Genomic DNA, 17,636 nt, shown 5'->3' with positions numbered 1-17,636 from the left:
AAATGAAACGGAGCGCAGAAAGGAAAAAACGCATCAGCGGCGCGCGCATCCATACACACCCGCACACGCACACTTACGCAAACAAACACACCATCATCATCGACGACGACGACGTCAGAGCCCATACTGCCATGCATGTAGAAAAGGTGAGAATGGGGGAGGGGAAGGGGGAGGTGGAGTGGCGAGAGAGAGCGAGAGAAGGAGAAACGAAAAAACGCAAAGAAAGCAGAAGAAACAAACAGCCAAAGAGGAAACTATATGCGACCATGCGCTAATGTGTGCAATACATTTTTTTTTTGCTGTTGTTGTTCAATGTGCGTATGTCGTGCTTTTTTGAACCACAAACGACGCCGAGAAATACAAACGACAGAGAAGCGAAAAGCACACACGAAAATGTCGGACACAAGATGAGAAGAAATGGGTCGACGAAAACAAAAAAAAAGAGGGAGAAAGCGGAGGAGAGGAAGAGAATCAGAGATCGATGCACCTATTCTAGCCTTCTCCCGCTTTTCTTGCGATTCCGCTACATCCGATAGTAAGTGTGTATGTGTCTGTGTCTGTGTATGCGTAACAGGGAGAGGTGGGAAAACGAGCCTCTCTGTAAGCGTGCATGTGTCCAAGTGGCGTCTGTGCGCATCACTCTCAGGCCACGTTGCCCCAATAGGAGGGTGGCGAAAGAAAGAGGGAAAAGACACACACACACACATTTTGATAAAAGCTTTAAAAAATGGGAAGGGCGCCGGCAGAAAAAAAAACATTGTGATTCCGCAGGTGCGTCTGTCTGTGGGCCTCTCTCAGTTTTACTTGATGAGTTTGTCTGAAGGCGCGCCGGGGGAGGGGGTGGGGAAAAGGGAGGAGGAAAAGGAGCGAGAGAGAGAGGGTGGGGGGGGTGAGGGGCCAAACCAGGGAAGAGCGAAAAAAAAAAGACAATAGAGCGAGTACGACACTGATGGAGAGAGAGGAGAGAGTAGAAGAGAAAAACGGCAGCCGCAACTCTCACGAAAGGAGGGGTGGATGAAAGGATAGAAAACACGATGCATGGAAAGTAGTTGTTGAGCATTTGATCCATAGAAGTGAGGGAGAGGAGGAGAGGGGGACTGCAACAACAAGGTGGCACTAAATCGGGGAAGAAGAGTAAAATGGGGGTGGGGTGGGGTACACAAACGAGGCTGCACGTACGCATACATGCGCATCTACACCTCCTGGCACCGCTGGCGGTGTCTCGTGCAGCTCTCTTCACCCTGATGCATGCAGAAGAACGCATACCCGCACACATTCCGCTCTTTAGAGAGGGGAGGGGAGGGGTGATGCCTCAGGAGAAAGAGGGAGAGAGAGAAAGATGGGAGGGGAGGGGAGGGGGGCAAGCAAAGGCCAATACAACATGAGCGACAGTGGAAGAGAACAACAGAAACAGATCTCTGCCAAACATATCTTTACACACATAATTGTGCGGTAACTCGCAGACGGAGAGAAATGCAGGCAACAACGCTGAGCCAAATTGCAAAAAAAAAGAAAAGAAAGAAATGTGACAAGGAGGGAGAGAGAGGGGAGGGAGGAAGAAGAGGGGGGGAAGAGCTTTGCAGAAGAGGAGAAAAGACGCCAAGACAGAATCGTAAAGGTGCAGAGGCTCGCTGGAGAAGAGAGGGATGATAGTAAAACGAAAAAGAAAACAACAAAAAAGAAGAGAAGCAAACGGAGTGAGCGAGGTGACCGAACGCGCATGCCTACGCCGTTGCCCCAAAGGAGAAGAGAGGAAAAGGGGAGAAGCGGGGCAGGACAGGGCCATTCGAGATGGAGAGACGCCACCCGAGTGGCACAGATTCCGCTTCAGAGTCCCCCCTAGCTGTCTCCTCTCACTCCATGCATCCTCAGCCCTCTTCTCCCGCACGCTTTTCTTCTCCGTCTCGCCCCGCATTTCTTTTCCCCTCTGCACCTTTGCCGACTTCTTTAACGATAAAAGGGCGGCTTTCCCTCTCACACAGACGTGTGCATGTGTGTACATACATATATGCATCTCGTCATTGCTCGTGTGTCATGCGCGCCGACCTCTTCCCGGCGTCCTCCCCCTTCCCCCTCCCTCCATGTGCAGCAGGCGAGCGGAAACGATAAAAAAAAGAAAGCTATGCATATGTGCGTTTGCGTGGATGCGTGCGAATCCCACCTCATCCCTGCGCTTCTGCCGAGCCGTCTTCTTCCCATGCGCGTGCGCACGTCTCACGATTGCCGTGCCGCGTGCAGAACGCTCAGAGCGAGCTCCTCTGCTGCCTTTCGCATGCGCTCACGCAATCCACTTGCCCACACTGCGCTCATGCCCGTTCGTGCATGCGGCAACGAAAAGGAAACAAATCCTTAGCCTTGTGCGCAGCAGCGCATACGGCACCTGCAGGCAGGAGGCGCGTGCTCACGCTCGCCCTACACCTCTTTGTGCATCCCCTCCACCTGAGCCTTACGCGAACTTGATGGCGTAGGCGATCGTCGGCGTAGGTGTAATGCTAGGGACCGGGTTGGCTGGGTTCTCAGAGTGCAGCTGGAGTGCGTGGCGGTAGCCAAAGTCGGAGATGATGTCCGTCTTTTGGCAATACGACACCTGAACGGGCTTGTCACGGTTGTCCATGCAGTAACGGTTGTGCAGAGACATGATGGCTAAGTCTGCCTCGGCAGTGGTCGGGTAGGTCACGAAGGCAGAGCTGCCAACGACGTGCTTGTTGTTCTTCGGCTGTGGGGACGTGCCCTTGCCGCTGTTGCGCTTGGTGTCCTTCAGTAAAACGACATTCACCACGTGGCCGTAGTAGGAAAATAGATCGCGCACATCTTTCTCTGTCACATCGTAGTTCAGTTGCCCCACAAACAGCACGGCGTTGCCCTTATTCTTCTGCCGGCGTTGCGGCGCGACCGGGTACATCGGCGTGGCAGTAGGAATGGCCTGAATCATGGGCTGTGACGTCAATATGGGCGGCGCCGTGTACACAAATGGCTGCTGCATGAAAGGAATTGCATTGACATGGTAGGCGCCGTTTATGATACTTGGGGGCACGACCGGGTAGCTCCCGGGCTGACCAATCGCATGCATGTACATCTTCTCGAACTCGTGCATGTCTTCGCGTTTAAGGGGCACTGGCGCTTCTTTTTTGTTTTCCCACTTGCCGTGGATTCGATTGGCCGCCTGAAGGGCTGCTGCTCAGATGAATCGTCGGCGCAATGTGCGGGCCAACGGTGGAGAGTGTTGGTGCCAGGAAGAGAGTGACGATGGAAGGAGCTGGTTAAGTGAGAGCCTGCGGTCAGGGATGGGGGGAGGGAGGGGAAAAAGGCTCTGGAGTACAGCGTGTTGATGTTTGACGGACTAAGTAATGAAAAGGAAAGAGAGAGAGAGGGGCAAGGGTTAAAGAGAACGCACAGCACTGATGCGTACGCGAAGAGGTGGACCCACGAAAACAAAGGAAGCAGCTGAGAAGTATGTGTGTTTGTGTGTGCTACCGCAGCGCGCACGAGGGTGGGCGAGAGGGTCTTTTGTCGGCGGGCTCTCAGCCAACATAAGGAAAGGGCCGGGAAGAGAGCGGAGGAGGTCGTTCGGCAAAGCGAGAACGTGTGTGTGCAGGCATGCCCTACCGCACTGGAACGTGTGCGTGTGTGTCATCATAGTGTTGGCAGTCTTCCCCCCACCCCCCGGCCACCGAGGCAGACTAACCGGGACGCAGACATACACGAATGCTCAGGGGCGCTCCTTCGACCGTTTGATGATTTGTGTTCGACCTCCAGTCTGGCCGTTTCCCTCACGAGGCCATCGTCGCCAGAGACACCGCCTCAAGCTATTCCCTTCGCCCGTGCAGTCCCATTACCTAATGCCCGCCTGCACCCGTAGCTGGCCGACAAAAAACGGCGTCTGCGGGGTCACCATCTCAGCAAACCAGCTGTGACACATGCCGGAGGCGGATGCCGCGCTTCCAGAATGCGGCCGCCACGGTGGTGCCGCTCGGTATGGGTGGCGGCGTGCCCGGGGGGGTGCGGTGCGGGGCGGGCGGCTTTCCTCCGCCCCTGGGGCGTGGCGGGCTCCCCCGCGGGGCAAAACGAAACGGCCCCCCCGGCGCCGATTCCCTGCGGTTCGAAGCCAACCCCAAGACCCCCCCGAGCGCGAGCGCCGCTCAGCCGCACTGTAAAGCGTGTCCCATTACGGGGGAAGGGGGCTCTGCCTCTCGGCAGCGACAAGGGCTTGTGGTTCTCATGTATCTGCTGTAGCGGATGACTCGCGTTCCTGTGCTGTGCACCGTCATAAGTACCCGCACGGGAGAGCGGCGTGCGGGGCAGCGTCGCTTGCTCGTGCCTCACCCGCGTACTGTGGAGCAGTAGCGCCGCTGTGGCCGCAAGGCGGCATGATCCGCGCCATCGCTCTGCTCGTTGCGCAGTCGTCGAGAACACCCGGCGCGCCACCGCCTGCCGGCCGGAGCCTTTCGAAGGCTCACGTGGCACCGGGCTACTATGCGCGTGTGGTTGCGCATGGGCCATCACAGCGCTCTCTGTCCATCCGGCTCGCAGGCCGAGCCCAGAGCCTGAGCGCCTGCCGCCGCACGCGCCTTTGCAGACCCGACGCGTCGTGCTGCGGGGTAGGGGCTTCAAGGCAAGGTTCTGCCTGTAGCGTCTGGAGATACATTGCGAGAAAGCGACGCTGCAGCCACCGCTCATCGGCTGTGTGCTGCTCTGTCTGTTTTTAACGTCGAGCGAGAGCGGTGGCCAACGCACGTCGGCCTGCGAGGTGTGCGTCAGGCCAACAGAAGATTCGCGCAGGCACAAAAGCGGGCCTTGCAGCCAGCAAGAGGGGGAGGAGAGGGGGACGCCTATTTGTTGAGCGTGTGTGTGTGTGTGGAGGGGAACAGCAGAGCGGACGTGGTGACGGCGGTAGATTTGTGCGCGGGAAAGGAAGGGATGATAAAAGGGAGATGGAGGCTTGTGCGGTGAGCGTCTACTCCATACAAAAAAGCGCCTATTGCGGTTGGCAAAGGCTCGCGCGCATCAATGACTGTTTGCAGATGTATACGAAGAGCGTCGAGCGTCCCCACATCGAAACAGCTTGAGGTGCATCTCGGGAGGTGGCAGAGAAACCGAGTGCTCTGCCTGGGCTTGAAGGAGGCGGCAGCAGTGCAGCCTTTGCCCAGGAGCGTCGTTGCTGCTCTCCTATTATCTCAGGAGGCAGCTTATCTTTACGGACTGGGGGCAAGCGAGGAAGCGCATGAGACGAGAAGAAACACCGAGGATGAGACGGTCAAGTGCAGCACGCGAGAGCGTAGCAGAGACAGGGCTTGAAGAGACTGAATTGGGAGAGAAGAAAGAGAGGGAGGGGGGCGAGCGAGGTGATCGGTAATCGAAGGAGGAACAGAAACTGCGAGTGCACGAAAATAATCCCAGCCACCGCCTTAACAGTGGGGCGATGCGCACACGCTCCGAGCGAGAGCGAGAGAGAGATGGCGTGTCTCAGTGGTATAAGAAAAGGCCATGAAGCGCGCTTGCGCCCCCCTCCTTCCCTTATATATACATCTATATATATATATATATAGATGTGAAGACAAGAAGAAAAAGCAGCAACTAAAACAAGGGATACTGTCTTTGGAGGTTTGCCTTGTTTTTGTCTTGGAGGAATTGGGGAGAGGGAGGAGGGGTGAGAGGCTGTTACGCGCACACGTCCTTTTCCTTCTCCTCTGTCCTTTCGTCCTTTTACAGGGTGCTTATACAGGTGTGTCTCTCTCGTTTGCTCACTGCCATCTATCTATATATAAATATATATATATAGATAGAGTTACTTACACATATATTAATTTTATTGAGGGGCCGATCAATGAAAGGATGCTTCATACATACGATATCATGTGGGTAAGAATAGTGCGACGACAGCGGTGACCAAGCGGAGGGCCGATAGGCGGGCGGGCGGGCGGGAGGCATCGGAAGAGCTAGAAGGTAACGACTGGCTCTGCTTACAGGCACGAATGTGCGGAGTAGGGCGTTGCAGATGACTCCGCGTGCGTCTGCGCCTACGCCCGGCACGGGTCTGAGAGCTCCCTGATACAGCAGTCCCTCTTTAGCTTTCCCTTTACAAAGGTGCAAAGTGTGTGTGTTACTGTGTACCGAGGCAGACAGGGCGGAAGAACGACCATCGATGCCTTCGACAACCTCAAGTCACTGGTCACACAACAACAGCCCCCAAACTTTTTTTCGCCAAAATCAACCGAAAAAGAGAGGCGGGACGGCGACAATTACGAATCGAAGAAACGAAACCCAAGAGAAGACGAACAAATAAAAAACCCAAAGCAGCAGCAACAGCAGCACTTCACCATGTGGAAATGCTGCGTCTCTTTCCACCTCAGCAGCTGCGGCTATTTCTCCTTGGGGGGTCTTTGGCTTCGCTTCAGACCCTCTTTCTGGTCTATGGTGTGGGCACATATACCCTTATGCGCTGGTGCGCAGCGGCAGCTGAAGGAGTAGGCGAGGAAGGAAAAAAAATAAGAGGCAGTGGCCGCGCTTCAAAGTACCGAGACGCGCGCGCACGAACGTAATACCTTCAGGGTGAGAAGGCGCGTGTGCGTCTGAGAGAGAAGCTGTGAGCGAAATGCACTGAGCTCGACCTGTACGAAAGACTACAAGAAGAGCCCTCTCCTTCTCCCCCCACCACACGTGACGGCATGCGCCTATGAGAAGGTGAGAGGTATGGAGGAAGGGGACGAAGAAAACATCGTTGGCACCAACACTTGCTATGCTCGCAAGTGTCGCGACACAGAATAGCAAAAAAGGATTTAACAAAAAAGAGAGAGAAGGGCCACCAGCAATGACAACGTAAAAGAGAGCAAGGCAGAGAGAGAGAGAGGGCTGCGCAATTACGGGAGGGGAAGGAGGATGAGGAGGAGTAGCACAATTGGACTTGGGCTGAGAAGGAGGAAGATGTACAGCAAACAAACATGTGTGCGGAGAATGCGATGCCGAGTGCGCCTGGCTTGAGTATGAGTGCTTGATACGTGTGTGTGTGTGTATGTGTGTGTGAAAGGTGAGCAGAGAGAAGAGCGAGCACGGCGGAATAAAAACAACCCGAAGGTCGTTGCACCTTAGGTGAGCAAAAACAGGCGCATGGTAAGCGAAAAGCTGACGTGGCTTAGGATGGCGTGTGTGCTTGTGTCCGTCGGAGGGGGGAGGGGGAAGTAAAGCAACAGGTCCGTGCTGCAAACACCCCTACAACACTACCCCATTTACCTGCCGCTTTCAGCTGACCACAGTCGTGGCTGAAAGCGAATGACTTCTCCTCTGCATGACTGTGCGCGTGCCTTTGGCTTCCTCTCAGTTCATTCTCAGGTGCTGATTGCCAAGAACGTGCTAGGCACACGCTTATCCAGAAAAGCGAAGCGACTTCCGCAAGCAGCCTGAGGAGCAGGCTGAGGCACTCGACTCCCTTCCTCGATTGAGTCAGGTTTGAAAATGTGCACACAACCACTCCAGCACACGCGGCTGCGACGGGTGAGCGGGAAGCGAATCCTAAAACACACACACACACACAGAAGAGGTGGGGGCGGAGAGGGGCGGAAGGTGAGAGGTGAGAGGAGGGGGGGAAGGGGGATCCATCATAGACACATTAGTATACACAACGAGCGAGAGGAGTGATGAAAACAGGCGACCAGCGACACAAACAGTAAAGAAAATAACACCTGTGAACTGTGTGGGTGAGGGGGGGTTGAGGGAAAAAGAATTGGGCAGCGGGGGGATTTGCACAGAGCATAAACTGCATGCCACCACACACACCTCAACAACAGAGTCGAGTAATGATGGATGCATGCACTCTGAAACGAAGTGAGTAGGAGGAGAAAATCAGTAGCCTTATGAGAGGTGTGCCTCAGCGCATCCATTCTGCCACAGAGTGTGAGTTCAACGTCACCCTCCTCCCGGCCCAGCCACAGGCCCCCCTCCGACTCGCGCGACGCAGCGGTCGACACGCGCCGCAAAACAGCGCCAACTCGGCCACCTGAGCACGACCCCTTCTCCTGACCCCGCGCACCTACACGGATCGCAGGTCGCCTCGCAGCCGCTCACATCATGCCAATCACTACCTGGTGCATCCCCCACCCGGGGTGGCTCAGGCATTCCAGGCCAGTAGACCATGAGGGCTACATGTGTTATGCTCGTGCCGCTGCAACACTCTGCCTAGCATATGGGTGGCATAGACGTGATCCCTGTCACACGTCGCTCCTGCGCAGCGCAGTCCAGGGACCCGACTGCTGACATCAGCAGCGATGCATCGCCCTGGCCCCACCGCGCCGTGGGTACTTGAGCCCTCCAGTAACACATGCAGGCCGGCGTTGGCAGGGGTAAGAGGGCTGCTTGGCTTCCTAGAGGTTGGGTTCGGCATCCCAAGATACCGCACGCTGCGCCGTCCCCAAGTCAAGGGACTTCATGAGGAGAAAAAGGGGAGGAAGTCCACACGCACACAAATACACACGCGAGAAAGAGGGACTCTCAGTTGCAACTCTGCGTACCGCCACCCCCTCCCCGCTCATAGCACGCTGTTCTCTTCCAAGTAATCGAATAGGCCTTTTCAGCCGAGCCATCTTGGCGCCTGCCGCTCTTTCCACCTAGCTTCACCTTTCTTCCCTTCGCCACGCACCACAGCGCTCTCTCTCTCTCTCCTTCTCGCACGCGTGTTGAGCCTCTTGAGCTTCACGGCTTCCCTTCTGTAAGTTCCGCACCAGAAAGGGGATGGGGTTCTCTGGCTTCAGGGCATGCAGCCTCTCCGCATGTCGTATACCAAATGTCGATATCAAGCCTGTCTGCTGGCCATAGCTTACCTGCAGGTGCTTCGACTCGTCGATGCTGTCGGGGTCGTCGCCCTTGGCATTATACCGGCCGTGAAGCGCCATAATGGCTGTGTCAGCCTCCAGCGTGGAACCATATGTGACGAAGGCGGAGCCACCCACTTTACGGTGCGCTGATGCAGAGCCGCCGGTGCCCGCACCCCCCTTTTTGGCAGCTTTGCCCTTGTCCTTGAGCACCACCACACTAAGCGGCTTGCCGTAGCAAGAGAACACCTGCGACACATCCGCTTCCGTCGCCTCGTAATTGAGCTGCCCCACGAAGAGAACAGCCCTGCCGCGGTTGCGGCGCGCAATGCCACGTGCGTCGGTAGCCAGCTCCGCAGCGCTACTCTGATGTATAAGCTGATGTTGCTGCTGTAGCTGGTACCCACTGCTCTGGCCCATGTAGGCGCTCTCATCCATAGCGAGTGGCGGTTGCAGCGCCACGCTTTGCTCGGGGCCGGCGGCACTAGAGTGGACCACTGTCAAGGGCGCCGCTTCGCCCTGCTTCGAAGGCGGTTGCTGAGTCGCTGCGCCACCCGCCACGGTGTCTGTCACGAAATGATTGATTTTGCCGTCATGCGCTATGGGGGGGGAGTACGCTGGCTGCTGCTCCACGCTCCATTGCGGCCGGTGCTGCGGTTGGCCGGCAGGCTGCAGGTAGTGCCGTTGAAGGTGCGGCGGCGGCGGGTGCGTCCCTTCGATAATTAGTGACCTGTAGGAATCCCCTGAGTTATTCCTGAGACTGTCGCCGCGTGGGACGGCTTCAAAGTAATACGTCGTCCCCAACAATTCGTTCGCACTGGCGTCCGTCAAGCAGTGGGGTCGCATGTGCACCACGCTTGTGGCTGATTGCAGCAGGGCCGCTGTGCTCCTGCTCAAGGTCGGGTGACCAATCAGGATTGGGTGTGCGTTCGGGCGCGCAGTAGATGTACGGGTCTGTCTCGTTGGCGGAGTTTTCGAGGCGGCCGAGTGGGCGGTCTGTGGCTGGCTGGGCATGGGCACCGCCGCACTCATTACACGTGGCGCTGGGCCGTTAGCTGGAGGTACCGGCACAGCATTGCCACTTACACAGTACGAGTACCCAGGAGAGGTGTTGACTCTAAGAGGTTGGATCGAGGGAGATGCAAAGGGAGAGGGCGGCATGATAGCGGCAGCGGTGGCGGCTGTCCACGCGTTGCTGCTTACTGGCAACTGCGGCTGCTGGTTTTGCTGCGGTAACGCCGGCGCCTGTGGCGTAGGCCGCGCGCGACTCGGGCTGGACGTGTGAAACAGACGGAGATGACTCGTGTTGCCGTAGTGCTGTTGGCTGGCGTCAGACTTTGATCGAGTCGCCTTCACTTCCGTCGACGTGAAGGGGGAGAAGGGGGCGCTGTCGAAGTGTCCGCGAAGCGACTTTCCGCTGAGAATTACGGCAGACGACAACTGCTGGTGCTGCTGCGGCAATGGCAATGAGGGACCCGGGGCGGGCGTGGTGGTGCTTACGAGGTGCTCGTGTGATTGCAGGGAAGCGGCGTATGTGCGCTGGTGTAGCTGCTGTGCTGGTTGCTTGCGGATGCCGCTGAGGCTGTGTACACCGCTGTTAGAGGGCCGAGCAACAGGCGCCGGGAAGGTGCTGTAGGAATCAGAAACAGTTGCCCATTCCTGCTTTGCTGCTGCCGCTAAGCTGTGGCCACAGCTGCTGTATAGGTTTGAGGGCTGACGGCGCTGTGCAGCATTGATAAGCAACGTGGATGCGTCGCGTGTCGTCATGCCACCAAGGATAGCACCTGCGGTCGCTTGATGGAATACGGGGGGTGGCTCTGCTGGCGCAGTTGGCCGCTGCTGCTGCTGCTGCATCGTCGAAGGCGCATTCGCGCCAACCATGAAGTTGTACATGGGTGGTCGACTGCTTTACGGTGCCCTGCAGAAGTGAGAGAGAGAGGGAGAGAGCGTGCGCGCAAAGAAGACACACACACATACACACATGCGAGAGGCCTGCGGTCGACTCCCTACGTAGCTGAGAAGGGCACGGAGGACGGTGATACCATCCAAAAAGGGGAAAAAAGAGAGGAGGAGTATGCACCAAATGGAAAGTTGAAGAAGAGGAAGAGAAAAACTGAGGGAGGGGAGGGGAGGGGGAACAGCCCACGCACTGCACATAAAGAGAGTAACAAAAACGCCCGGGGAGAATGCAGGAAAGGATACACAAAGGAGGAGAGGGTGCTTCGACACATACACGCATACACAGGCACACGTCAGGAAGGAAAAGAAAAGTACCCGCACCCCCTCCCTCCTCCTCCTTCCGGGCAAGGGAGTACGCGCGTGCGCCTTCGAGGGGAAAGAACGCACGAGTGCTGGAGTGTGGATATGTGTCTGATGGTGGCTTGTGTGTCGGTGGCAAGGGGGGAGGTGTGAGGGAGGAGGATGAAGGGAAGAGAAAAAAAAAGAGCTCTCACAGACACGCTAAGAGTCGTGATTGCTTCGATCTGTAGAGGCACACAATTACTTAAATAAAGCGAGCGGGCGCGCAAAGACAAACGGTAGCGAAGAGCGTGTCACTTGGAGCAAGAATGGTATATGAGTGGGTGACAGCTATTGCATTTCTGAGCCAGTTGCAGGCTGGGAAGGGGAGGGGGAAGACACGACTGAATGCGCCTCAACTGCAGACACCAGCACCAAACGCACGCGCAGCCAACAGATACGTGAATTTTTGATTCTTTTCTTTTTCTGGAAAGGCGGCTTTGCCAGCCTCAGATGTGCGAGAGAGTGTGACGGAGCAACGTGATGAAAGCTAAAAAAACAAAAAGGAAAGGGAGAGGGAGGGAGAGGCTGACACAAAATGAGCGAAACAACGGGAAGATGCGATACAACCAAGCCAGCAGGGTGGGGGGCAATCGCTGAGCGGAAGGCGCGGCGGTGGTAGTTGGGAGAGGGGGGAGAAGAGGAAGAAATGCACAAACGAGACTGTGGACCCTTCGGGAGAGAGCAGCGTTGGAGAGGCTGCGGGGTCGAGGGAGAGGGTGTATGCGGACGGGGGGGGAAGCCGATGAGAGAGAGGGGGGAGGGGGAGGGGAGGGGCTATGGAGGATGGAATTAGTGCGAAGCGCAAAAAAAAGAAGACGTACACACACGCACTGGACGACGCGGAGGAGTGTCACTCAACGTCAGGTGCGAGGGTGAAGCAAAGAGGATTACAACAACAAAGGAATCTGAGAAGAGGGATCGAAAACCACACGCACGCGCACGAAATGAGAGGAAATGGTGCTTAAACACGAACAGCAAAAAAAAAAGCAGATGCGAACGGGAAGGAGAAGGGACGAAGAAGGCGGAGAGGTGGAGCGAGCGAAAGAGAAAAGAGCATAAACGGAAGATAAATGCAGGACGAATGATGATGATGAGGGGAGAAGGGGGGAGGAGCGAGTCTCTCTCTCTGAGGAAATGGACTGCAGAAACCACGGAGACGTGGCAGGAGGAGGATGAATGAACAAAGACGATCGCCACACTGAATAAGACACACTCACACGCACGCACGTACACAGTCACAGGCACACGCAAAGAGAGAGTATGCGCACACACACTTGAAGAAGAAAAAATAGACGGTCGTTCGATGAGAGAGGAAATTAGGCCCTAATGAAGGAGCAGGAGTGCTCTGCACAGGCCGCTATATGCTTGAATGCGCGCACACACCCTTCGTGTGCGCTTGCGGTTTGGCTAATTCGTATTCGAAGGTTCGAGGAGGGAAGGAAGGTAACGGAGAAGAAAAACAGATGCAAGGGAAAGTGGAATGGCTTGAGGCGGAGCGAAGTTAGTGTGTGGTTGTGGGTTTCGCGCGTGTGCCCGGTTTGGGTATTCGAAAAATTGAGGGATGGGTTCGATCTACAAACGTATGCGTTGAAAAATAAATTTGAACTCAGCACAGTGTGCCGATCGTGTGATGAAATTAGAGCGCAGAGGGGGAGGGGGAAAGAAAGACACACACACACACACAAACGCACAAGCAAAAAAAGGTCTGGGGGGGAGGGCGAAGCGTAAAGATTGTTCACGTGCGAAGAAAGCGAAAGTGAAAGGGTGAGATGAAAAAAAACGAGTGAATCACACGAGATCGAGCACACGCACACACACAAAAAATAACACACACACGCATACACATACACTCAAACGAAAGAATAGGCAAAAAATCGAAGGCGCAACAGCTGTGGCAGGCTGGGGTAGAGAGGCTTCGAACAGAGACCCACCCTACCGCTCTTTCAGTCTTCCCCCTGCCTTGAATAGCAACAAAACCTCTCCTGATAGTATCAATGGTGGTTTGGCCGCTGTCGGAGGAGTAAAGCAGAGGAAGAGAGGAAGGGAGTGGGAGAGAAAGAGGCAGAGACGAGAGGAAACGAAGCTTGTGAGTGAGGAGGGCAGTTGAATAGAGGAAGGGGGAGCGAGGCCACAGCGCTAAAACTGCGAAATAGAGGCGGAGAAGAGCCGAGAAAAGGTAAAGGACCACACATACACGCCCCGCAGTGGAGAAGAGCCAACGCAACGAAAAAAAAGGTAAAAGGAAGGATTCAAACACTCCACCGGAATCGACAGGAGGGGAGAGAGGGGAGACAAGAGGAGGAGATTGGACAAACAACGACAACGAAGGTAAGGGGGGCTACCCGAGCAGAGAAACGAGAGAGGAGCACACCAGCGGGAAAGAGAGGCTGAGCGTTCGCTAATGAATAGTGAGGAGGCACGGACACGTGGTGAAGTTTCAGAAGGGACAAAAGGTCGGAGGCTGATAGAAGAGGCGTAGAGGCTTTTAGAGTCTCCGCTACCCCACTGTCCGCGGGCTCAAGAAACACGAAGAAGCTAGATGCGACACCGATGGGTAAAGAGAGAGGAGAGAGATGACGGGTAGCCACAGGTGGGCAGCTGAAGAATCAGCCTTACCTCCACGGGTGTCTTTTCCTTAAGAGCTGCCAGAGTCTTTCCGATCTCTCAGCTGTGCGTTTGCGTGTTTGCGTGTGTGTGCGTGTGTGAGTATTCATGCAAGCGAAGAGACAACTACGTCTGCTATTGTATCGATTTTTTTCCGTAGAGACGGCTTGTAGGTGTGCGTGCTCCAATCGCGCGATCGACCTGTTTCTCTTCCGATCGCCGTTATCGCGGTTCGTATCTTCTGCCCGTCGTCTCTCCCTCTTTTCGTGATGCCGCCTAGCCGCGTTACGCTCTTTTGCTTTGCTGTCTGCTGCTGATCTTTCGTCGAAAAATGAGGTGACGAAGCGGTCGTGGTGTCGTCGGACTGTTTTGTTGAGGAGGGGGGAGGGCGAGAGAGAGAGAGCCAAAAAGGATAGCAGTCCTGGTAGATGGGGTGGGAATGGGAATTCTATGCGGGCAGACGACCCACTCTACGCATGAGGTACATGACTTGCTCAGTCCAGAGGGGAGGGGGATTGGTGGCCGTGACAGGTGATGCGACCATACCACGGAGCAGTTGGCGCAAGGCACCAGCAACGCCACCGTCACACACGGAAAAGAAGCGTACAGCATGCGGAAGAGAGCACAGGCGAGTAAGCTTCTTGTCCAAGGGAGAGAGAGGCTGATGGGTAAATAGGGCGGCCGCCCGCCGTCACCAGGCCCCCTTCCACCCCAAACACACTTTCAAGGGTGGAGGGGGAGGGGGGATACGGCTGAAGCACGTGCGTACCGTTTACCAAGGCAGGCAGAGGGGTCCCCATCACCCCCTCCTACACAACTATGCATTGCGTGTAGCTCACTTGGCTCTGTGTTTCCCACCAGAGGTCGGGTAGGGGATGATGAAGGATAGCCATCACGTCCTTCCCTCATCTCGCCGGGCGGCGCCCTGCCAAGAGGGGTGACTGGAATGGGAGGCACATTCACCTCGAACGCATGGGCACGCCCACGCTAGACGTATACACATGCGGTGCGGGAGGGGCACAAGAGCCGATGTGATCAGCATCCCCTATTCCGCCTGTGAATGAGCCTCGCGAAAAAAAAGGAGGTCCGCAGCGGCGAGAAGGGGCACATAAAAGCGACTGGGAGGGCCGCGGTGGTGGTTGTGGTTGTGGTGACGATGAGATTCGTCTCTGCCTCGCTTCGCGGGAGTGGGGGGGATGGGGCGAAAAAATAAATAGCAGAGAAACCAAAGAAAGCAAGGCGAAAAAGAAACATAAAGAATAGACGCAATCACGGCGGACCACCGAAGAAGAGATTTGATCGGAAGGGGCCGCAACAAGAGGCGGTCAATTTCTCTGAAGCGGCCGCATTGGTTGGGGGGGGAGGAGGGGAGGGGAGGGGGAAAGGGCGCTTGATGGAGAGGGAAGCGTGCTGCAAGGCGTCTCAGCTTTAGAGGTATGTCTTCTCTTTTCCTTCGATGCCCTCCTACTACCATCGCGCATGCGCACGCGCACACGACCGATTCCGAAAAGGTGCTCACATCTCCCCCCTTCCCTGCCAAAACATCTCCTCCGGTCTCCCCCTCCTCACCTCCTCCTTCCCCCCAACCCGTCAATATGTGTCAGGCTCGGACGCTTGCACGCGCTTCCCTCGCCCTCCCCCACTGGGCCACTGCGCCAAGAACGGGTAGTCGTGAAAGCATATGCCGTGGCTGCTCTTCCCCACCAGGGTGCGGTTGCGTGAGAGCGCGGATTGCTGCCAGCGCTTGTGCGCCTCAGCCGCGGCGAGCAACTCACGTTCCACCTCTAGCGAGCACACGCGTAGACGCTGCACGACCCACCAACTCTTCGTATCACAGAGCGTGGCCCAGCAGGCGGCGGACAGCGTCAACTCACCCCGCGCGATCAAGGCAGCGTAGCGGTCGACGGCGAGAAAGAGCTCTGCAAGTCCTCCACCTACAGCGTTGCGGCACCTGAGGGGGAACGTTGGACTCGACGAGTCGCAGGCGGAAGGTTTGGGGGCTGCTGGCGCCCTGTTGCCTGTCCGCAGCAAATGAGTATGACCGCATGCGCTGCTCGTGTTCGAGCAGAATATATGCGTGTATGGGTCGGCCAGGCTGCCTTCTGCGGCGCTTGGCTCTACCCGCCTCTCCGCCGTGACGGCATCCCATGTTTCCTCTTCCGGCGGCGTTGGGCGGGTTGCTCCAGGGTTGAGCCCAGCACCAACGCGTCCGCCTACCCTCATCGGTGGCTCGCCTTGAATCATTGCGAAGGTCGGCAGCTCGAACACGGTGCTTTGCTTCATCGCAGCATCGCCATTCGAGTACTCGGGGGAGGGAATGCCGAGATTACCAACAGGAGTAGGCATGAATATAGACCACAGTGACGCCTCGAGTTCAGGGCATACTGAGCGGTGGCGACTGCCAGACCTGCCATACTTCGTGTACTCTGACCAGTGCGGGTGCTGTTTAAGGCAAGCGCTTTGTGCCGCTGCAAGTTCACCGCGCAGACTATCATGCATGAAGGGCTCCATGGCGAGCACTTCTAGCGTCGGGCAGAGCAAAAACGGTACGAGGTAATAGCCTCGTGAGCTTTTCTCCAACACATCACCAGTGGGACCCTTTTCGGCACCTGGGGGCCACTGTGCCATGCTCTGTGAAGGGCGATCCTCCCTATTGAGCCGCGTCGATGCGACAGTGGTGCGGGTCCCCTGGTGTGACGCGCCTGCTGCAGACGACAGCCGTACAGGACGCCATTGCCACAGACATCCCCTCCATTCCAGCACCGGTGAGGTTGCAAAGTTTGGCCAAGGACCGTAGAACGGGGGGCCATCGGAATGGCCGCCCTGATGGTCGCCCCCGCCGACTTGGCTGCCCGTGCACGTGTCGCTGGCGACGCTCGATACCTCCTGACGCCCTTGTTGCACTGTACCGTGCGTCTCAGCAGTAACAGAGACCTCCGAGCCAGCCGCTTCAGTCACACGGGCCTTTGGCGCAGGTTCAGGCTGCTCTCGCTGATCCAGCGGCAGATGGTAGCCCAGGACGTCTGGCACCCATTCCGCAATGATGCCCGCTTCTTCCTCTTTCACTGAAGCCGGCGAGCGCAGGCTGAACACATGTGAGCGCCGGGGTCTCCCGCTGAAGGTGAGATCTTCCACCTGAGCCATGCGATCCAGTTTGGTGCCGCAGAATTTAGAGAAGTCACCCGAGCAGCAGCAGCAGCGGCAGGCAGTGCGGGCTGCCACCGTGAAGCATGAAAGCATAGACAGCACACACGGGCGGCGCACATCGCGGATCAGGTGCTGGATACTCTCGCCGCTGCCAGTCACTTGCACTCGTCGTGACTGCCACATTGGTTCCCCCTCCCTTCGTCTAGTTTCGTAGGCGTGTGTGCGTGCGCGTGTTGTGTTACGGAGGCCTTGACCGCACTCGGTTCGGCTCTCTTGCGTTGGTGCCGAGAGAGCCGCCACCCACACTCCGACCGCGGATCCCAAAGTGCATGCAAAAAGGCGAAGGGCAGCAGCCACGGGCGAGGCAATGAGGGAGCGGGCGGACAAGCGAGAGAAGTGGTCAGCGATGTAAGGGAAGCTGACGTGGGATGTAAGGTCTGAAGGCGGAAACGGAAACAGAGAGAGAGAGGTCGATGGATGGGGTGAATACGGGCGACGGACCTCGCACCTATACGACAAGGCTGCGCGCGTACTTGTGTCGGACGCGCCTTCGCCGCTGTCATCGACGCGGGTCGCACCAACCGCACCTTGTTCACCTCTGTGGTGTTTTTTCCATTTATCTTTTTAGCCCTTTCCCTTATTTGTAAATTATTACGGACCCTCACGTACGGTGTGTGCGTTTACACCCCCCCCGTCTGCTCAGCGGATATCGTTCGCCTGCCACGTGCGGGGAGAGCGAGTGCCTGTTCGCTTTGGTATATATATATATACCAATACATAAAT

General features: G+C 56.6%; 2 protein-coding genes across 2 annotated transcripts; both read right to left on the bottom strand.

Moving 5' to 3' along the window:
- Positions 1–8,603: 8,603 nt before the first annotated feature.
- Positions 8,604–10,694, bottom strand: LSCM1_02640 (uncharacterized protein; the record flags this gene model as incomplete). Its single annotated transcript, XM_067320219.1, has 1 exon — positions 8,604–10,694. The coding sequence occupies one exon, from the start codon at positions 10,692–10,694 to the stop codon at positions 8,604–8,606; it is 2,091 nt and encodes a 696-aa protein (XP_067175594.1).
- A 4,602-nt stretch (positions 10,695–15,296) lies between these two features.
- On the bottom strand, positions 15,297–17,036 carry LSCM1_02639 (uncharacterized protein; the record flags this gene model as incomplete). Its single annotated transcript, XM_067320218.1, has 1 exon — positions 15,297–17,036. One exon carries the CDS (start codon positions 17,034–17,036, stop codon positions 15,297–15,299), a length of 1,740 nt encoding a protein of 579 aa, XP_067175593.1.
- Between the last annotated feature and the right edge of the window lie 600 nt (positions 17,037–17,636).

This window comes from Leishmania martiniquensis, chromosome 33, assembly GCF_017916325.1.
Source record: "Leishmania martiniquensis isolate LSCM1 chromosome 33, whole genome shotgun sequence".
Classification (NCBI taxonomy): domain Eukaryota; phylum Euglenozoa; class Kinetoplastea; order Trypanosomatida; family Trypanosomatidae; genus Leishmania; species Leishmania martiniquensis.
The sequence above is the reverse complement of the archived record's forward strand: the minus strand, read 5'-3'. Positions and strand labels throughout refer to the sequence as shown.